At 46.0% G+C, this 23,046-nt stretch overlaps 1 protein-coding gene across 1 annotated transcript in view; it reads right to left on the bottom strand.

Annotated features, from left to right (window-relative positions):
• T265_05385 (hypothetical protein) overlaps positions 1 to 23,046 on the bottom strand; it is a gene marked incomplete at both ends in the record, with an annotated part of 113,358 nt that overhangs the window by 71,165 nt on the left and 19,147 nt on the right. The window contains 3 exons of the mRNA XM_009170383.1: positions 663 to 1,111; positions 10,418 to 10,508; positions 17,399 to 17,573. Coding sequence (XP_009168647.1) covers positions 663 to 1,111; positions 10,418 to 10,508; positions 17,399 to 17,488 — 630 coding nt within the window. The remainder of the gene's footprint in view (positions 1 to 662; positions 1,112 to 10,417; positions 10,509 to 17,398; positions 17,574 to 23,046) is intronic.

Genomic DNA, 23,046 nt, shown 5'->3' with positions numbered 1-23,046 from the left:
TGCAGTAGACACCAATTAGAGGACCTATCTAAGAACTGTTGTGGAACCAAGTTTTCCTCCTCGACACACAGGAGTGGCAGTAACATCGTGCGGCTTAAGGACTGTATTGTATCAAGGAATGCCTAACTTTATCCAGTTTACATCTTCGGGATAATTCTGAATGGAAAACAGGCTTAAATTCAGACAAGTGTACCATTGTGACAGATAAGAGATATGATTAGGCCAGACGAGTGACCTGCGAAACAGAATTAGACGTACAGACGTAATGCACTACTCATAAGGCTGCTGGAGATAGCCCACGACCGGTTTCGCCTTTCTTCGGACTCATCAGGTAGGCTCAGTCTCCGAGTTTCCGTCAACCTTATGTTCCAATTGGATCAAAACTTGGCAAAATACACTCATTCGCATACAAGATTAGTTTTGACGGAAGGCTCATCTAGAACCCAGTTGAATCTCTCGTTTATGTTTTATAAGCAACTGAATATGCTGCACAAGGCCGCCCCATGTTTCATTTGGCACGATATTCGAGTTATCGCAGAAACACTATATAGATGTAATACATTTGACCTGGCGAAGCTTTAGTATCAAAATCCGTCTGAGAGACTAATCTCCCTGTCAATGTGGACCGATGCAGATGTTTTGTGTTCGAAAAAAATACTTACGCGCGCTATTTCGTAGTCTAGTGTTGGTATGTCGGACTGTATTCGGTCCGTTATGCGGGTGCTCGCCGTGTCATCGATTGTTTCACTACGAAAAGAAAAAGTTGCCGTAGAGTCACGTGATTGGGAGCGGTCACTGGAGCCGTCGCGTATACTAGTTTGGCCATCTCCCACCGATCCAGCTCGCTGGATTCGCATCATTTCTTGCTTAACTACTGTATCGTTCGAAGTTATTGATGTGCTCAACTCATCTTCACTTTCATTTATGGAATGTACCGGTGAAGAAGAAGCCGAGCGGCACCGTGAGTGGTTAGTCAAGGTGTTGGATCGTGTTCCAGGGTCCGAAGATCCAGCACGCCCGTCAGGGATGACACCGATACCGCACGCTGAATTCCAGCGAGGCATGGACCTCTGATCGAGTGTGCTTGTAGGTGAACTGCTGGTCGATGAACCTGAATTTGAGTTGAAAACGGAATGATAAGTAGTATTCTGAAACTCATGGACAAATGGCAGTGCGAAAACCTTCCATCTGTTCCTTTTAGGGGAATTGACGCATGCAAGGTGAATACAGTAAATGGAATATCTCAAATTTGTACATCGCTTGACAGATTATCTTGTGCTCTTCCAAAGTATTACTGATAAATATGACTAAATTCGGTGATCAACTGATTGTTTTTGGCTCCAAGCAAGCAACACTCAAACTGTTCCAAAAACTGAGTGAGTTATTGATCCATTTTTACAATTCAAGTGCATCAGGTGTATAAATTGATTGCAACTGTTAGTAGTATGTGGACATTTGGGACTTTTGCTAGAAATTTCGTCCTGTAAGTCCTGAAAAGTCGAGAAGCTCTTTCATCCTTATTGGGAATCATCGGTAGTTCGCGCCTCACGAAACTCCAGAAAGTCTCGGATCCGCGACCTTCCGTTTGGCTCCCAAATTTCCTCACACTACAGACAATTTACAGGTAGGTCAGTGGAAGAATAAACTTCACCCGATGAGTGAAACTTCCATCTGAGCAATCGTTGCTCGAGGAGCCAGTCAACATTGGTGACCACGTGATGTGGATCCCGTGATTGAAGGATGAGCGGCGCTATATCCTGTCTAGGTGCGAGTTACTCACACTGCTGAACAGCCGCTCGTGGTCGAACGGTGAAGAGTTCAAACTACTAGCCGGGAGGTCGCGGGTCCGAAACTCCTTGCCGACGTTTCGTGAGACGTGCACTGTTGACGGTGAAACGGTCGCACAATTTCCTACGGATTCAATTAAAAATAAGAACGACTGACTTCAGTTTTCGCCAACTAGACTTGTGGAGTTTGGAAAAGAGCACCACTTAAGCTCCAGCTGCAGTGACTTCAAGTTTGTCACCTCGTTAGCTTGTGGAGAGTCCAAAAGTGCGGCGTTACGTAATCATTCAGAGAACACAATCCGGAACTTAAACGATCCACGTACCGCGTGCGTATTCATTACGTGAAAGAGTTAATCTCGCCAAGAAATACATCCGCTTCACTGCCGTGTAAATTCACAAGTCGCGTTTGTTCATAGCCAGGCGATCATTTCGAATTTACCGTTTCATTTGCCTCTCACATGACTGTACCTAACCACAGCTGGATGTTGGCCAGCCACAATAACAGCATAACCCGAAAGAATTCTGATTCTCTGCTCAGGCTTTAAGCGAAACTTCATTAGTCCTTCGAACAACTTGAGTCCGTGTATACTTTCTCGGGCATCACTTGCACTTTCCACCTACGAACCCGAAGACACACGAAGGACCGGTTTGTGAAAGTTCATTTTAGTCTGCATCTCTGCTAGTGACAGCCTGGACTTATAACGTTCACATTTGTCACTCGCTAGGACAATAGCACTGATCTGGTGGAGCGATTGATGTCTTTGCTATCTGTGCTATCAGCTTCATGTTGTGAAAACACCGAGAGATCTATCTGAAACGTGTGCCTGTCTCATCCACTGTATTGTGACAGTCAGGTTTAAAGTTTTCCATTGCAGTACAGTATTCGTGATTTCATTCCACGAATAGCGATGAAAACCAATCGTTATCATGCCTCAGTAGTTTTACTCACATCATCCAAATCAGAACCCAACATTCTGGAGGATCACGGCAGTGATGAGTGCTCACCCTTCTGCGATTGGATAGCCTGGATTCAAGGTCAAAAAGGGTGCCACGTGTAGCCCCTTGTAATCCTTGCACTCGTTTTTTCGCAACCAAGCTGTTGTATTCGTTGTTGGTGAGTCTTTTTCCGAAACTAAGGCACTAAAGCGGGGACATCAGTTAGTTACAATACACTATTTAATGGTTCATCTCATCACACGTTTTGTGTTCCTTGTACATTTGAACTCTGGCTGGCTCCTACTTGTAAGTTATTTTCGAACTTTTGGTAGGAAATTGATGACAGTGGCTCCACTACTTCCGATCTGGTTATCAGTAGTCTGATTAGCAAAACTAAACCGGCCTAATAAATGTCTGAGTGTAAGCCCCTTTGGTGTTCTTGTGCAGCAGGCGCTGGGTTTTACCGCTGTCGCAGCACGTTTCTTCTGGTGCAAGTCGGTCAATTTCAATGGGAGCGTGCAGTTTATCGGACTAGAATTCCAAAGGATGGACCAATAAATTCCGACAAATAACTTGAGGGACACCATGAAAGGAATAACATGAATGCCGTTGGAAAGAACGAGTTCGAAATAGCCTGAAAATCAACAGGCAGATTGAAAACAGCCTTCAGTTCGAATTAGAGTTCACTTTACACCGGATCCAACAATGTCGCTAGCATCTCTTGAACGCTCAATATATATGACTCTCCGATGCAACTAGGAGTAACTAAAATTGATCACACAGTATGATTTGCTTCTGGCCATTAATTAGAATCACAGCGGTCCCCGCTGTCACACCATGTGAAAGGCTGGTACATTGCTCAAGGGTGCATACCAAGGCGAAAGTAACGACAACAGTTGGGGGATTAGCTATATGGCAGGCACATTTTGTACTTCTGGTGGGGTGAGTAGCGTTTAATGAACTATTGGTAGTTTAGTCATCGTGGGCCAGAGATGTGGTAATCTGTTCGCCGGGCGTGATTGGAAAAGTTTCGTCACTAGTTGCAGGAACGGCGTCACTGCTTTCTCCTTGTCTGGATGCACCTATATGGACCCTAGGGGGTATCTAATTTCGCTTTATGTGATTGGTTGATTGAAGGTCAGCGTCCTCGTAACTCGATTGGCTCAGTTGCGATTGCCAAATTAGCCGGGAACCATAGGTCCATCGAACGAACCATGGTGTCAGACAGTATACAGTAATATCGCGCTTCTGTTGTATTTTCAAACATCTATATGCATTCGATGTTCAAGGGCCAAATAAGGGCTCGTTTTGCGCTCATTCCTGTGATTTTGCAAGGCGTTCTGTCGCGTCCATCTTCATACGTTTCTCATCGCTGGCCTTGATCGTATTAGGTATATGCTGAGGCAGAGGGATCAGTCCCACTTCCGTGTCGCACCAACCACCCAAGCGATATAGGGGCCTTTGGCCGTCCATCGAGCTTTCAAGGTCTCGGTACCACCACCACCACCATCACGTGAACCAGACAACGATCAATATCGACCTGCCGGTTCTCATACAATTTGTAGACATGCTGTCTGGCAAACTGGGTGCGTCAAGGTCATGCTCAAGGTCAAGCCTTATTACACACAGTGAAGGCGTTGGCATCATGGAAACCCAGGGTTGTCTTCAGCTGTTGCGACAGCCACGAAAGTAGCGGACGAAACTGAGACGGACGATCGTTGCAGTCACGCTTGTCCTACACAGGGCTTTCCTTTTAGTGCAGCACTCATTTCGAGTATTGCTGTTCGGCCAAGTTCGGCGCAAGACTTATTGCAAGCGTATTCATCAGACTTTCAGCATTTGTTTTTGAATGAATCGATGTGGCCTGTCACAGGAGCAGCCCATCGGAATCGCGAGTTTCGTTTAAGGAGGGCGGGAAAGAATACCGAAGGCCACAGCTGACCCTTTACTGACCAATCTTTAGCCAGCTCAAGGAATGGCAACGAACCTAGCCAACTGGGCGATCATCACCGATTTCAGATTTCAGATTTCCACCATCACCGATTCAGATTTCAGATTTCCACAAATAAATCACAGTAAGTTGAAGGAAAGTGATACCTCAGAATGAAGAAACCTATGCGCTATTCCAATGACCTTAGCACAAAGTACAGAAGCATTTTTGTTCCCTCTAATCTATGGTCTTAGATAGCATCGAAGCGGCGTCCGTAGTCAATGTCTCAACAGTGTGAGCACAACAACTTGATTGCCACAAGGATTAAACGTTTTTTATATCAGTCTGAAAGAACTGCATGTAGGTTCCAGTAGTGCGATCTGCCGGTAGAATGGCTATGGAAGTCGCTGTGAACGTATGGTGGAAAAGATGTGTAAGCTTCAACGATTCCGTCTGGGAACACATGTAGCATTCGAAACATGCTCCAATTCACCAGCTTTTGAAGGTATTACTCAACGATGATTCGTCGAAGGGCTCAATCACTATTTGTTCTACTCGGATAGTTTGAGCACTGGTGAATCTGAGCAAGTGGAAGTGACAATGTAGTAACCATGCGATGACGTAAACCAAAGCAAAAGTGATTGTGCTCAAATGCAGACCTTTCTAAAATTAGTAGCCAAGCTTTCGTCTCTGAGCATCGCTGCTTCCAGGAGTGACCCGAATGTGACCTTAAGACGGTGTCGACATGGAAGCACATAAGGAATGTTTAGTCGCAAGTGTTTCTGACTGATGACATCGTCCGTAAGTTTCAGAATATGATATTTCTTATGTCCAACTTTGCTGTTCATGTCGCTATCAATGATCTTCAGCCCTAGATCCTTTATTTGTACGAACTCACAACGACTGTCCAAAATGCAAGTGAAAGTCTGCAAATAACGGTGAGTCACTGGACACTAAATCAAAACATGGACAGTGCTTGTGATTAATTGGGCGAAAACGACTTTATGGTCTCGCATTCAGTGACTGCGACCGAGAAATGTTCAGAAGCTCCAGCGTCAGCGATAGATTTGCACTCAACAGCTAGGTTCTAGTGAAGAACAATCATGAGAAAGCTTTTCGTGGGGGCAGGCAGGTTATATGAGGTTAGCGTGCTCGGCTCAACAATGTGCTGGCAGGCTATATGAGGTTAGCGTGCTCGGCTCAACAAAGGCTACAAAGCAAGTAATCAATCGACCAAACTGTTCAAATCTGGTGTCCCTGTTCATCCTGGAACATGAGTTGCAGTTGGTTAGGAGGATCCAAAAATGTGTACCATAGAATAATGCCACCGCTTAAGAAAGACCACTGAATCTCTGCAACATCTTCCTATTTTCCAGGAAACATTGTGATATAGAACCTGTTATGGACCACAGCCACTTAATGCCTTCTTTTTACCGTGAACCCCGGTCTGGATAGCCGCTTGATCGCCTGGTGCGCTTGACCAAACCATAAAAGCCAACGGACGTGCGAGCCAGCTGCTCTATTGATCACTGTCGCGTACAAGCGGTCAAAAGTAGCACTAAGAATACAACTCAGAAACAGATGTGTCCTTCAACATCTAAGAAACGTAATTTACCGAAAGTTGCGCGTGACAATTAGAGATGGTCGGTACTCAGTAGTGGGCCATGCAGACGAATTTGCGGAAGCTGAGAACTAAATTTGAGTTGGCTACTTTAATTAGGGGCCTCGTAGAATGGACAAAATCGGGTGATGAAGTAGACTGAACTTAACTGGAGTGGCTATTTTAATTGAGGCTTACTTAAATAGAGTTTGGGTGCAAAGAAAAGCTACTCATGAGTAGTGGACGGAGGTAAATCGGGCCAATCCGGAGTCATATACGGTGGTACTGGTGAAAGGAAGAAGGCCTTCGCTGTAGAGTTACTTATGAGGAAATGTCAACTGAACGGTTACGGACTATTGGACAGGGAAGCAAAACTCTCATATGCATCTTGTTTACAAAAACGGAATATCCATCTTCTCCTTGAACGCGTCTTCCTGAACTTTCCTGGATATTCAATGACTGTTACTCAATTGCAAGCCAATGCTACAGAGCGACTCCGCGAATTCCGTAACAGATTTCACTTTTCAAGGGACGGGACACAAATTTGCGAGAAGACATGCTACTCGCATGCCACTCCCATCAGTAGTATCACCGTTACACTGGTAGGTAGAAGGCTGTCAATGACGTTTCACCAAATCTATCAGAGGCATGTTTTGAATTGGGTCTATATGAGCACCCGAACAGTGTTTCGCGGACGTCGTCAAAAATTGATAAACATATTTCCAGTGGGGCTTCGTCTTCTAAGTGAAGCCAAATCATACTAAAGTGCCAAGAACCACTGTACAGTTGTTTACGGAATCATCAGCAGTGCGCATCTCAAGAACCCTCGGGAAGTTTTGAACTCGTGACCTCACGCCACTCAAGGTGAGCCGATTAATTGTTCAGGCTACCAGTTGGCAGGTTTCGGGTTCGAAGCTTCATCGAGCTTCGAAAGATGCACACTGCTGATGACTCCCAATGGGGATGAAACAGTTATCCAGTGCTTCTTAGCTTTTTAGCATTGGCTGATTGAAAATTCGAGAATCTCCTCACACTACCAACAGTAGATTACATATACCTGAAACCACTGAAGGATAGGCCCGCGAGCGGAAACGCCTTATCGATATCTGACCCAAAAACCTCGCGTCAGATGATGATTTTGCGAGATACCGGAGGTTTTTGACTGTACAGGAGAGTTGATCCAGCCGAACAGTATCGATATAGAAGTCCCATCGCTTGAATTAATGTTACGCCGTGCAAAGGGCGCGAAATTTCTGTTTACAGGCAAAACAGATGTTGTGATATAATAGGATCGCTTCAGTTCGTATTCTTGTCGATATATTTGTGGCTGAATTGGAGTACGCAATGTTGAGATGATAAATCTCTTCACCTGTAATCTGTGAATGATACTCCCTTACGAGATGTCGAAGTTTAAGATCCTATTAGAATATTTAACAAATTTACCACTGGTCGTCTAGCTGATAAGTCTACTTGTGAAAATAAGCGAGAGACCGACCTTGCTTTCACTGTGGGGTTACCTGACGAAGTAACGGATATGTACGGAGTGTCTACCGAAAGCCTACTTGGGCAGACCATTACACGACTGCATTGAAGAGATACACTTCATGAACGCAACTCCCGGTTTTTGAAAAGAAACATGGGAGCCAGGCGGGAATAAAATAAACGAGAATTGGAGCTGAGATGGAATTGAGTTCTCTTCGTTAGCGTGAGTGAGACTGTCTAATATCTGCTGAGTCGCCAATCTGTTGTATATGATTGCTGACCCCACTCCGGTACCCAGTGCTGGAAAAAAGACTCACCAAACAGAACACAACAGCTCTATTCCGAACAAGCGAGTGCTAAAATACAACGGCCCTAAGCTGTTTTACGGGAGGGGCACGATCCCAACTTGGTCCAATGCTGATTCACACTCTCTGACTTTGGTACGCACTGCATATTTAGGAGGGCGTTGTCTGTCTGGTCGACATCTAGTGAAGTTGAGGGTCTCAGTAGATTTCGGACATTCAGTCGTCACTTTCAGCAATCTGACCTTCCCGATAGAACCATTACACAAAAGCTCTTAACCGTAGATAGCCCACGAAAGTCAGTTTACCTTTTAAGGATGGTTTGGGTGTTTAGCCATCAGTCGTAAACTAAACAGGGCGTTTAAACACGCATTTTTTTCGTCCAAGGTTTACCAGTCATCCGATGTTGAGAGCGCTTCCTTATCTAGCCACGTCTCTTGGTCTTGTGGAGCACGCTACTTCGGTGAAACACCAGCATGCATCTGAGCGCGTCACTTTCAAACTGGCAACCGCAGTCCGAAAACGTCTTGTGGACACGGGGAGCCAAGTGAATATCGAAATCGAATTCATCCCCATCCTAGCAGCACAAATAACTAGATGCCGAATGATGAATTTATGAACTTGTTTGCGAACTAAGTTGCTATTAACGAGAGGTTCAACTAAATCCAACCTGGTAAGTTCGAAGAACGCCGAAACCGGTTGTGGGCTGTCAAAGATTTTTCAAGAACCTCATGAGTAGAGTGATAGCTCTTGTAGAGCAGAGGTGGTTGCAACTCACCAAAGTGATCCGAAAGTGTGGGTCTTGTGTATGGTTTTCTATCAGGCCGGCTCACTCAGACCCCATGTTTACGATTCACGCAACTCTTGCACTCCAATGAAGTGTGCCATCAGAGTTTCTTTAGCGGTGAAACATGCCCATTACAACTGTCGGATTGGTCTCACTGCGCTTTCGGGGCTTGGCGAATCATTTAGTGTTCATCCCATGACTTTGTCACCACTGTTTTTTATTGTATGGGGAAGGTCAGAGTCCTGAAAGCGACCATCGAATGCCCGAAATCTACTGAGACCCTCAGCTGCGCTAGACAGGTAACGCCCCCTCAATATGCAGCGCTTCACAGCCAGTCAATTCAGCAAAAGCCGATGAGTGTTCAAGCATTTCATAGAAGCACGATCGATGTTGACGGGTGTTCACTAACGCCTATCGGACAGCCTGGATGAATGTCAGGATCAATGCCCTTTAAGTAGCGCGGGGCCGTTATAACCACCTTTGCACTCGCACGCACTCCCTTATTTGGAACCAAGCTGCTGCGTACATTTGTCGATGAGTTCTTTTCTGGCACTAGGCACTGGAGTGGGGTCAGCAGCAGATACCTCAGATTGGCGAATCAGCAGATAGAACACATTGTTTTCAGTGACATTGGAAGTTGTGGAACGCAGTACGTGCCTCGGAAGTTGCATTGGCCATGAAGCTTCTGAGACACATATGAAGTCAACGCAAGAATCTTATAGGCCGGAGTCGTGTTTCCCAATTCGCGTCACTTTGGGCGTCAAAAAGGTGTATCACAGCATCTACAGAGACCCGTAATCGGATTACAGCACAGACTGTACTGATATGCAACAGACAGGCATCCTGGGCGGAAGATCTGAGACATCTTTAGGTTGTTGGCCAAAAAACTGGCAAGAATAGGCTGAAACCAACCGATTCTCAATGAGGCGATAAGTTTTTGGTGAACCGGATGGTATTTCGCCCAAGGAACGCATCCAGTACTTGAAGGTAGGGTGGCTGGCCCGTGTTGTGCATGCCAAGTGGCGGAGGTGCATATTGTCTGAATGGTGGTAGCTCGGGCGGGTTAACTGACTACTGGCCAGGTGTCAGCTGATCCGTTTGCCGAGCTTGACACTTAGCTTGCAAACGTTCTTCACAGATGACATAGGAAGGACGCGGGTCATTCCCCCAGACTACTCACTATTTGTGATCGATATTTGCTTTTTGGTCGTGGTCAAAAGCAACAAACTATTGATTTTCTGGGAGAAGTTCAGATTATTTAAGGGGGTTCCCGTATGGTGAACAGAAATGTATTAACTCCCCGTGATTCTTTTGCAACTCTCGTCTAGTTACGATACACTGTCCTGAACAGACATCGTGCTTCGCCAGAGCTTCTCCCAAACGGGAGTAAGTGCCATTTGGGGAATATGCCTCACAGCATAAAATGCTATCCAATTCTGAAGATTAGGCCAATTCTTCTTCGTCCTGAAGTTGAGTCTATACGAGAATTCCTCTAATATACAGTAATATTTCCCAGTAAGAACTCCTAGATAGAAGAAAATGTGATGCATGGGTACCCAACCACTTATTGATCGTTTACAAATCGTTACTGACCTTCACCGTTGGTCGATCGTCCTCGTAGCCGATTGAATAGACCAGTATGTTTGTTCTTTCTCGTTTTGTGTTTTGTTGAACTGGGATAGGACTGAACAATGGTTGGGCACAGAAGGGAGGTAGAACAATGAGTTTACAGGTTCTTTTTCACAATAAACTGGCAAAAGTATCACATCAAAATATCGTACCACATCTCATGAGCCCAGATTTACTTAAGTAAATAAAAATCAATACTTGTTTCACAAGGTTCTTTCAAAAATTGTTTGTCTGTCACGTGATGATTGCACTACAACTTCAGTCGTTCTCAACCCCGGAGAGTTGTGACATCCTTAAGGTCAAAAAGACCGTTCGCAGAGGGTTGTGAATATTTTTATGTGAGGGGTTTTGTTCTATTCTAAACTATTTTGTAAAAGAAACTCACACATCTAAAAAGTGCTTAGCTGTAACACCCTTTGGATGCCTAGCTGCCAAGCTACCCGAAGGAAGCACGAGGGCTGCCAGGTTGCCCAAACCTCGACAGGGGAATTCGAGAGAAAAAGGTCGGGTTCGAACCATAAACCTTCCGGTTTGTAAAATTGCGCTCTAACCCCTTAAGCCATCTCGCCCCCCCCCCCAAAAAAAAAAAAGAAAAAAAGTATAACTAAAGTGACTGAAATTTGATGTAACAGTAAAACGACACGCGCGTTGATGAGGTCCTATTCTTCACAGGCGCAATCAGTACGACATTTCAGCTCACCTGCTCAAAATAGTCTAGCCTATCTGGTACGCAGGGACCTGAGAGTGTACCTAAAGCAAGTGATGTGAATCACTCATAGAAGTAAAACCATTTATTGTAACTCCATCAGAAATTTAAAATGCCATGTGTGCAAAAAATGTGATATTCTCGCTTCAAGTGGTTCTATTCGACTTAACAAGATGAAGCTCAACCGTCATGCTTGGCTTGATATCACGTGATTGAACTTAAAACAGCTGAGCCTCCAGTGTTGTTCATCTGGGAACCACGACAGGAGCTGATGGTATGTGTATGAAGCTTTGGCAGGCAGCAGTAAGATCTAAACAACATGAACAGAAGTCGGTTCAGTGTCCGTAATGCACTACTCATAGGGTTGCTGAAAATCCGTCCGTCGCCCACGACCGGTTTCGCCCTTCTTGGGGCTCATCAGGTAGGCGCAGTCCCCGGATTTCCGTCAACCTTATGTTCTACTTGAAACCAAATTGCACGAAATTAGCGAAACACACTCATTTGCAAACTAATTTGGTTTTTTTTCGAGAGACTCACCTGGAACCCAGCTGAATCTCTCGTTTATGATGTTCTCAGGCAACTGAATGTGCTGCACCAGGCCGCCTCATGTTTCAGTTGCTACGATATTCGAGATATCGCGATACATGTATATCTATAGAGGAGAATGTCGGTAGCTCAGGTAACGTAGATGGTCGTTGGCTTGTTCGCTGAGCTGGGCAATTTGGTTGCAAACGTTTCATCACCGATCGAGGTGACATCATCAGTGCGTAGCGAACAAGCCAACGACCATACATGTATATCTTTGTAATGTACTACTCATAAGGTTGCTGGAAATCCGTTGACAGCCCACGACCGGTTTCGCCCTTTTTGGGGCTCATCAGGTAGGCGCAGTCCCCGGGTTTCCGTCAACCTTATGTTATCGCGATATTTCAAATATCGTAGCGACTGAAACATGAGGCGGCCTGGTGCAGCGCATTCTGTTGCCTGAGAACATCATAAACGAGAGATTCAGCTGGGTTCCAGGTGAGTCTCTCGAAAAAGCCAAATTGATAATTGAACGTGCTTTGGGGCAGTTGCAGCGGAGTTTCATCTTTCCGTCCCGTCGAAGGCACCTCGCCTAATGACATCATGCGAAGGCGGCATTAGGACTATTGCTGAACTGAGTCATGTTCTTATCATAGGTGTGATACTAACCGAACACATTCAAGCTTAATCAGGGCACTGACTGATTGTTAATGCTGTGACGCGTTGATAGCGCTTCCGCATTGACTCTCATGCGCACACCTGACTGCCGTGGTCACACCCTTGATCAACGTACGTCCAAGTGAAACCCACAACCGTGGGAGAAGCTAAGGCGGACCGCGTTGTGGTGTACGGTAACGGGGGGGCGCTACTTCGGCTGGATGAAGTGATAGACGCTTCGGCTCTAAGACGACAGGCACCAAGCTGGACCACTATCGATCACACGGTCCAAGGCCCGTTGGTTTTCGTGACTGGCGCCTTGCGTGCTTGAACGGGCGTTATGATGTGGGCCCAGTTCACACTACATCATTTTGCCGCCCGAATTTTGCGGCGTTGTTGCCGGAATTTGGCGATCGCACAGGGGGCAGATTTTTTAGACAAAGTCAGCGAGTTTAGGATGGTTGCTATTCCAATTTGAGATCCAAAGTATTCGGGGGAGGAGTAGAGACCATGGCGTACAGGTATTTGTTGATTTTAGTTCCCTTGTTCGTTTTGATAAGCCCCACAGAATCAGCAACATGTTTCCCGGGTTCGGCCGATCAGACGGAAAAACGGAAGAATGCTGCTAGCCGAAATGGTAGTTTCTATTGCACGAGAATGGTCTCGCCCATATGCTGTCTTTTCGACGTATAATTCTAGCTCGCATAGTAGTAACAAAACACCCAGGCTTGTCCGGAGCACGGGCTGTTGAATCCTGTGGCTGAATGGCTAGAATTGAAAGCACTGCTTTCATGCTTGATGGGCAACATACGCACGGGTTCAGACCACTGAACCAAGGTTTTTCGTGAGACAGTGCCTAATTAACCTTAGTGATTAGATGGCATACACTTTGCTCTCAATTTTGATCCAGGCTGGTCGGACAATTGCCACACTAAAGTGCACTGAATGTTTCAAGCCCCGAACAATTGAAATGCAGACTCGTCTCGCATGCCAGATGTTCGGAGTTCGAACCACAAAACAGTGCTCTGACAGGAGCCAAGCCCGATTCTAAAGCTTCCCCCCCCCACTCCTCTTCATATGGGCTTACTAGAATAATTGCACCAAGACAGGAGGTAGATTGTTCAAACGAAAGAGATATGAACTGGGAGGTTCACCAAACCCTACAAATACCTACAACCAATCGCAAAACCGTTCACTAGTTTCGACCTGACAGACAAGGCACTCGATCAATACAACTAGGACAGTCACCGGATCATCCTTCTAGGCGTTAGACCAACCGGTAAGGTGACTCAAGAATGGGCGATGACTCAGGTGTTCAGGGTGCGCTGGTGCACTCGCCAGAATAACTGTGTGGGCAGATGTGCAACACTTTTCAAACAAGAGTGATGTGAATGCGAAATCTACCTATCCTGCAACTGCCTCCAGCGGATCACTTCTCACTGCAGACCAACTGAGCACTGGCACAATGACCCTATTGGCTGCGCCAGTTTGCCCACGTGACAATAGCTCATGTGACGTTGCAGTCATTCATCAGTAGTCCGCGCTAGAATAACTTTTTTGAAGCTAACTGAAGTGCACCCATGCTTCCCGCATTACTGAAAACAGGTTCCACATGCAAGTGTCGGTCACAGCAGCACATCTGGGACAATGATATGTTCTGTCTTAGTGTTCGCAACTCTGGGTAGTAAGTGAAACGGAATCGATCTTGCTTTTGGACGAACTACTGTTTTATTCGTGTTCAAGGTGTGTGAGCTGACGGTGTACTTCAGAGATCAAGACATGGATGGTAGTCATCATCATCATCGACAGCGTGACATCAGTGTTCAACACCGATGCTGCACTGCCGTACAACCATGACTTATTTGAAAGCCTTATCGTAAAGAAAAGAGTAAAGGTGGACGGGGGAGGGACTTAGTGCTAGCTTAACACAATCACTTCGAGGTGCCTATATCTCCAGACATACACTCAAACGATCTAGATGGAAACTGACAACAAGAACGCCACTGATATCGGTTGGTTAGCCATATCTTGGAGTGTCTCCAACCAGGCACAGTGAGGATCACGCGGTCCCCATCCTGGAAGGCGAGTAGCACCGACAGCACCAAAGCGTTTCGTGATCTCCTTCATACTCCCTGCCAAGTCAAGGGTTGGCCACCTCTCTGTTTACGCCACTCCGAATTGGGCATGGAAAACAGTACTCTCGTCGGCAAACGATGGTTCGGCATACGCAACACATGTCCCAACCAGCGCAGCTTCTGGTGCTGGACACATTCTTCAATGGAAGTACCCGTTGCACAACCGAAAACGCGCTTTCTAACTGCCTCGTTACGGATTCGCCAACACCAACCCGTCACGAAGAGACTGGACCTTACCGTAGTGTGACGGTTTGCGCACCTCAGCGATCCATTGAGCTGTACTGGATGGTTTTCCCGCGACACTCACAGAGTCTCTCATACCAGGTTGGTCAATGGTTAGAGGCCTGACGAACACAGTCTCTTGGCCCTCCAGGATGGGGGTTGGAACATGTATGGCGACTTGTTCCGTAGAAATGATAATTCATTTGCATTTCCCCACCAAACACCAATGTCATGCGGTTAGGCTTTTGAGCCAAAGGCTTTGGTTGAGGACCCTAATCGTCCACCTGTCTAGGTGTCGGCGCCCTGGCAGTATCCCAGCCCTCGTACAACCATGACCTACACAACTAACAATGGATGGTAGTAGTGAGTGATGAATACATTTCAGCCGAGTGATCGACTCAAGAGTCGTGATTGACCAAGTTTGGTCTACACGCTCAGTAATTAAGGAACGACAGTTTTGCGGAATGTACAGGAAAGCCGTTTAGAACCGCAGAAAGGGATGAAAGCAGGCGTATTACGGCTATATACTACTGACACTTTCCAAGCTGTCACACCAGAAGCCCAAGTAGCTGTGCAGAATCATTGCCATGGACGGAAATCATTTGCCCCGGTGAGGAAACATCTGGTACGCTAGTGAGCTCTGCAACAGAACCACTGGTGGCGCTGGCATTGTTCACAACTTGCTGACAAAGAAATGCAACTCAATGTGTGTGTGTGTGTGTGTAGGCGATGGAACCTAAGAGCCACGGTCAATCTGCTTCCTACGGCCGCCCTGAATACGTACTATAAGTGAGGTGCTGACACTTCAAGGTGAATAATGAATGAAGCTTACATGTCAGAGGTGTGTAGAACATGTAAACGCGATAAGCGGCCCAAAGTACACCTACCGCCCGTAGTCAGTGATGAAAATGCGCAGTTGGCAGTGTGAGCAACACCAAAACCCATTTGTTGTAACGTGGGCGGCCGTCTATTGGTTACGCCTGCCAGACTATGCGATAAGGAGAAGACGGAGAACTCGGGACACGACTGTATTGTCAGGACAAAACATACAGAGCGTCTGCGTAAATATATAGGATGACTAAATGGCCAAATATGGTCGTTCACTTGTTCGCTCCATACAGCCAATGGTGGTGTTCCGGTCGTGAACACTTTCAGCCCCACTCCACTGGTCTCATGTTGCGAAGCCGTGTTTGGTGGGCTTCGCCAGCGCACCTGCCATCCGAAACGCGTCGTACCGATGGTGACCTTGGTGACGCGTCACTCTCTGCATATGTACTTTTTCCATGTCTGGGCGCGTCCTGACACCATTACACTTCAACCCTTCGGATAGAACGGGATAAACTATTCCCGACTAGACACTCGTTGGCTATCAGGATTTAGGAGCTTATTGTCCCCCAGAGCTGTACACATTGCTTTGAGTGGTAACATGAAAATTTAAGTATGGTCAAATCGTCAGCTTCTGTCATCCAAGTTAGTCAAGATTGTTGGACCGGGACCTCTGACGAATTCCACGTGACGGAGAATAAACAGGATCACGAACTTTCATTAGGGAAACTACTCACACAGTTGCTGAAAACTCTTCGACAGCCCACGACCGGTTTTGCCCTTCTTGGGGCTCATCAGGTAGGCGCAGTCCCCGAGTTCCCGTCAACCTTATGTTATACTTGAACCCAATTATTCGGAAATGTGGGGGTGGAGGCGACCACTTGGCGAAAAAGTCGCGTCACAGAAAGGTCGGAACCAATGGAAATGCACATGATCCCATCCGCACAGCCATGTAAGATTGACCTATCCCGTACTTTAATTGCGCTTAGTATGTTTTGATCAGCTGATATCGGTTTCCGATTCTTACTCGCATTAGGTGAGAAATATAAGCATTGGCTCCTGCCCAACCTTGGATTTTCGATTCGTACTCGGGCAACTCGGTAGCCCATCGCCCTCATGATTGCTCAAGTCCAGAATATACGATCCATTCTGAGGTTGCGCGCAAGGTTGCGCGAGTTGACTGGAACAAAAAAGTTCGTGACCCAACCCGGCCTACTGTACAGTGAGCAATCGATTCAGTACGGAAATTCTCGGCCCATTAAGATGTCAATCCAGGATGCTGATGGAGGTAACATGTGAACGATTTCAAACAAAGCTTGGTTGCTGATTCGCTGGGTTCAGTAAAATCTTGTTTCCAGATTAGATCGAACAGCTTGATAGCGCCTGTGCAGCGATACAGCGATTCAGATGTGATTTCACACCAACTTAGGTATGTTTTTGTTACAGCAGTCTGATTCAGGCTCTTACCTTGATGGGTTGTTTTGGATACCTTACTTATACAAAGCAAAAAACGGTAATTAAACTCTTGACTCATATCAACTTGTGAGGGGCTAGAATTAACGTAACCGTTCATTAAAATCCAACATTTCAAGGGTAGTTTCTTCTGAGAGGGAATTAATTAATGTGCTTCAAGCGACTAGCTGTAAGTGTTTTTTCCTGCTTAGCGGCCCCTCCTGAGAATGGTCACTCCAGAGGGGAACAGCTAGCCACTACGTGATCGGTTACTGCAGGCTCAAAATCATTTTATGGAAATCGGTAATTCGGGGAGTCAGGCTTAATTCAAATGAACCTTTACCTGAACTAAATTATAACGGGCGGCAATTTAAAAATGACGGACAATAAAAAGCGACAGAATTTATCCAACTCGACACTCACATCATCGATGCCATGATCAAATTTTTTGTGTTTCTTACGAAAATCCTTGAACTGACGGCTGGCGATCTGTTCCGCTTTCTCAAGGAACATTTCTGTACACCCGAATTGTGGCTCGAAACAGTCAGTTCTGTTTTGTTGACCAGAGATACACGTTGATGTTTTGACCCTGTCAAAGCTTTCGGAGAGACGAAAACGAAGGGGGGAGGGGCGATTTGACCATGATTAGCGAAAATATCAAATTTATCAAACGGTTATTCTCTCGTAGCGTTTGATGCTATTGAGGTGAAAAATATAACACACGATCACGTGACTAGGCTGTGTATGATGGACATCTGGTTCTGATTATTTGAATCATACATTACGTCAGGTGATCACTTATTGATTCAATTGAACATCTGAGAACGCGAGGGACTTTGCTCACATCAATCAGCTGTTTTGAACTGTCGGTAAATCAGCTGGGCTCCTGATCTCCTCCAGTGTTCAACGGATAGTTTGTGGACCGTATTTAGCAAAGCACGAGGTTGTTGCGGCTTTGGGGCTATACGGGAAGGGATTAAAATACATAATCAGATCCCTAAAACCTAATCAAATGAGGCCTTTCTTTTTTTGGGACCCATTAAACGGATGTAATGAAACAAAACAGGCGATCCTTTGACCAGCAGTTTCAGGGTATTCCACATAGGACCAATCACCAGCCAATTAGTCTGCATGGTTGGGAGAACTGAAATGGGTGTAGAAAGAGGGCTTAAAATAGCTGTGAATGTTTTCATAAAGGAAACTACTCACAAGGTTGCTGAAAACTCTTCGACAGCCCACGACCGGTTTCGCCCTTCCGATTCGGCCTCATCAGGTAGGCGCATTCCCTGAGTTTCCACCGTCAACCTACTTGAACCTAAATTGGACTGTTTTCGAGAAATACACTCATTTGCAAATCAATTTGGTTTTCCGAGAGACTCGACTGAATCTCTCGTTTATGATATGCTACAACTGAATGTGCTGCACACAGGCCGTCTCATGTTTCAATTGGCACGATATTCGAGATATCGCAGTACATTTTCATAAAGGAAACTACTCACAAGGTTGCTGAAAACTCTTCGACAGCCCACGACCGGTTTCGCCCTTCCGATTCGGCCTCATCAGGTGTAGTCTTTCTGAAAACCAAATTGATTTGCAAATGAGTGTAGCTCTCGATAGCTGTGAATGTATTCAAACATTCAGACTGATGGTGACTACTCTGAGCATTTTATCTGAGTATTAGTCAATCTAAGTGGAGGACCTGGTTGGTTACTAAAACAAACAAATAATCCAACCACAGATTTATCAAAATGTCCAGTCAACTTTCAAGACGGTGGTCTACCAATCATCACCAAGAGTACTGCTCTTCCGCAATGAAATTCCGCGTCTTTCACCTACAGAATATTTGGCTTTCTGTGTTCGAAACTGCGATGGCAGTCTCCAATTTGTTCGCAGTTCAGCATTTTTCATCAAGACGACGTGGCTGGTTGTCCTAATCGCGCTGCTTACTTTTACATCTTCAATCAAGCTGTACTCCAGTCCATTCCGAAATCCAGGATGCACTATACAACCGTTCTATCTTTGTCTGGACTCATCATCAGTGCGCACCTGACGACCCTCAACCCTGAAACTAGATGTTGGAGCCTAAACCGTCCCATCACAAGCGGCCAATTTACCATGTGATTAACTATCCTTAAACGGAATAAAGGGCTAGTCATACTTCCCGTTGACTACCTCCTCGAGTGACTGGTTGGAATTCATCTGATAGTTGGGAGTGCTCAACGAGAACGAAACAGCTGTAAAATGATTTTTGGCTTTCATCACACATTAGCTCCACTTATTCGATGGAAACGTGACTCCTTCCCGTTGACTACCTCCTCTAGTGACTGGTTGGAATTCATCTGCTAGTTGGGAGAGCTCAACGAGAACGAAGCAGCTGTAAAATGATTTTTGGCTTTTCATCACACAGTAGCTCCACTTATTCGATGGAAACGTGACTGAAAGTTCTCATGCCTCGTCCAAGAACAGCGAAACTGGTCATGGGCTTTTCAGCAACCTTATGAGTAGTGTATTACGTCCATACGCGGATCGAGATATCCCGAATATCGTACCAACCGAAACGTGAGGCGTCCTGGTGCCTAAAAACATCATAAACGAGAGATTCAAGGGTTCCAAATGAGTCTCTCGCGAAACCAGTGTGTGTATTGGACAATCTCTGAGTGTCGCTCCGTTGGCTAAGTTACACGCCCACACATCGACGCACTGGGACACACCGACAGTGAGACGAATGACCAAACGTTTGCAACCAAAATGCCCAAATAATCGAACAAAACAACAGTCATCTATAGAACCAGAGCCACTCACATTCTCCCTTAATAGTAGACATACTCTCTGTCGACATCACTAGTGAACTGCCAGCGGAAAGTACACAAAAAGGAGGACGATGGGAAATTGGGGAGTGCACCACAATACTTCAATAAACACCTCTGGGAGTCACGCCGAGCACAAAGACAAATACCAGATCAATACAGCCTCATTCGTAAACTTTACTCAACCAATGAGGGATAAACAGTGGCTTGGGAGTCCCACTGGTAAACAGCGGCATGCTCGCCACTGACACTGTTTATGTATCTTGCATTGAAGAGTTTGGCATCAAGGATGAGATGGGCTTCAGCAAGGAAGTTGAGGAGGTAATATGGTGTTCTTTCCGACCATTGCGATGTTGTGGTTAGCTCCCCGAGTGGATAGAGGAGGGTATAGGGCACATGTCATACATAGATCAACCAATCAAAACTGAAAGCCTTCATTTGCCACTTCTGTTCGGTTATCCCATCCTGGCTGATGCACCGGTTACCATGGACCTACACATGACACAGCAAGTATTTTGTTGAAGTGACAACTGAACCGAAAATTCCAAGACTGGGTGCTGGAAGCTTTACGAACAACGCGGAACGGAAACAGACACAATTGCCCACAAACCAACGTCTCCTAAATTTGGTGAAAACGGTCACCAATAAGGCTGTACATCGTTTTTAAAAAAGGGACGCTTTTATTCCTGCATCATACACGCAGGCACCATGAATAAAGACAAGGTTGGAGTCTAGGTCGCCCAAGAAAGCTGGGGGTTTGTTGTTGGTCTGTTCGCCGAGCTTGGCAGTTGGATTGCAAACGTTTCCTCACCAATCGAGGTGACATCGTCAGTTGAGTGCACTGCACTGACGATGTCATCTCGATTGGTGATGAAACGTTTGCAATTCAACTGCCAAGCTCGGCGAGCAGACCAACAACCAAGCAGCGCACCCGAGCTACCTACATTCCACAACATTGCTAAAGCTGGGGCTAAATAGACGCTGAAACAACCCGATCTTGGTGTTCTTTGAGTCACGAGAGGCGGTGGTGCAGAGAACAGCCATGTGAACGGATATGAAAAGTAGTTTGCGTGCACGCGGCTTAGAAGCTGGTGGATTGTTCAAGCTGGTTTGTACCGTTTGGGCGGTGAGAGTGAAATGTTGGAGTGCGACTTCACCAGTGTGGTTATTGCAAAAGACATCATCGTGTGAAAAAGGACAACGCACATGCACCATCGTACTTCAATTTCACAGCTCCTGGTTGGAAAGCGAAGTTCAACGCAGCCGTATTCGACCTACGTTCCAGTCCATAACTGTACTAGTACCGTTGAGAGGGGCTGTTTTGAAACGGAGTTTTAGTTATTCATAGATAAGGCCATTGTAACCCAAAAGCGTCTTCAAACTTCCAGGATTTCACACAGTTTTCCGATCATCCAAACAACATGTCGCGTCTGGACACGAATGTGCTCAGAACGATTTTTCTTTCTGCCGGTGTCACATAGAAAGCTGGCGGTTCAGTGTCGTTTCCTTACGGCACTGGAAGGCACCAATCAATCACTCGGTCGGCGGGCTTGGATGGGCTTTGCCACTTATGTCTGCCCACGCACTCTCACTGTTGCATTACAACTCTGCATATTGAGGCTCGACCGATTCATCTATTTCATATTCATGATCGTCTGATTCCGTTGTACTGGGGGACAGGTGGGCTGATCACGTGGTCTACGCTTGCCTGTCACACATCTGTAAGCTTCGTTTGCGGTTTCCCCTGCAATGGTGCTGTGCCAGAGAGGTATTTGCGTACATTAGCACACTTGCCAGAAAATGTGACGTACGGAAAGGATGATCGGAAAGCTTGGCAGAATACCACCCGGGAGCTGTGGAGTCACAGCTGGCTGTGAGTTTTTCATTAAGTTAGCGATTAGATTTTAGAGGTTAGCCTCTGAAAGAAAGAAAACGACGCTGTATTCCTACCATCGGAATCGATTACTGCCTTGTCGCTTGAGATCTTGTGGGCTTAAATTCGTCAAGCTGACACCTTCGTTCAGAGTCGGGTCTTTCAAAATGCAGGAGAGAATAAAACGGACATGGGAGTGACCACAGATACGTACACAAAACCGGGCTACTCATGAGTAGATAAATTTAAATCAGAAATTGGGTGGCCATTAAAAAGCGTGCTCCCTTAAGATTTTCAAGCTTCGAAAAAACTACATGGATGTGCGACGGATAGTTTTATTGTCATGAAATCGCGCCAAAATAAACCTTTTATTTCAGGTAAATTGGGAAGCTGGGGTGTGGTATGGAAGAGTCATGGAGAAAACCGCTGATACAAGGAACGCGTTTTGGCTAAATTAACGAGCTGCCTCAATTTCGTGACACACAGAAAGCAGTGAATGGGCGTGGATCAGAAAGTATAGAAGGTATGTGCAATCCGTATTATGAATGTGGCGTTTAAAGGTCACTGAAATTCAAGACGCACCGATTGGGTCAAACGTGTGAATGTAAGCAGAGTGAAATAGCAAAGAGCGGCGGGTACTTGCAGGCTGTGAGGTGAGGCTAAAACCAAAGGCCAGTTTTTATGGCTGGTTCTTGTAGTTATATTTGTGGCTACTCAAGGGGACAGATTGATCCGGCGAATCGATGATATGTATGGCCTTACACAATGTGCAGATGACAATGATCGCAAGAATCGATAACACAACTTTCGCGATTGGGCCAGGTAGAAAAGTGTCTTCATTCATTGAACGCTGTGAACAATTAATCGTGGACTGCGATTCACACCACAGCGGCTGATAGCCGCGGCGGTGGAAATTACTAAGCCTCGCAGCGTGAATAGAATCGAGGATGTAGAACTGGCGAACGTATGGAAAGCGGTCTTAGATAAGCCGATTTGACACGTGACGGTGTGGTTGTCGACCCACGTAGAATTATTGGCGAAAACCGGGGGGTGGGGGTGGAAATCCCAGCCCAATCAAAGGTCACAGCATTCCTCTTACACGACTCTTCTGACACAAAGCTTCGTCAGTCCAAGTGACTAGGTTCCGAGGTTGGTCGAGAATTGAGGCGGAAAGAGAACCAATCAGCTAAGTCAAACTGGATCCCTGTTGGGTGTCGGCCGAGGGATTTTTGTGTGTTAGGGTGGGTGAACAAGTGTTGGGTCAATGGGGAAACCTAACACCAAACTTTTTCGACCCCCCACCTCCCCCCGGTCTTTTCTAATGATCCTAAGTGGATTGGCAACCACACCGTCACGTGTCAACTCGGCTTATCTAAGACTGCTTTCCGTAA

This window comes from Opisthorchis viverrini, assembly GCF_000715545.1.
Source record: "Opisthorchis viverrini unplaced genomic scaffold opera_v5_101, whole genome shotgun sequence".
Taxonomy (NCBI): Eukaryota; Metazoa; Platyhelminthes; class Trematoda; order Opisthorchiida; family Opisthorchiidae; genus Opisthorchis; species Opisthorchis viverrini.
This window is presented reverse-complemented; position numbering and strand designations above follow the sequence as displayed.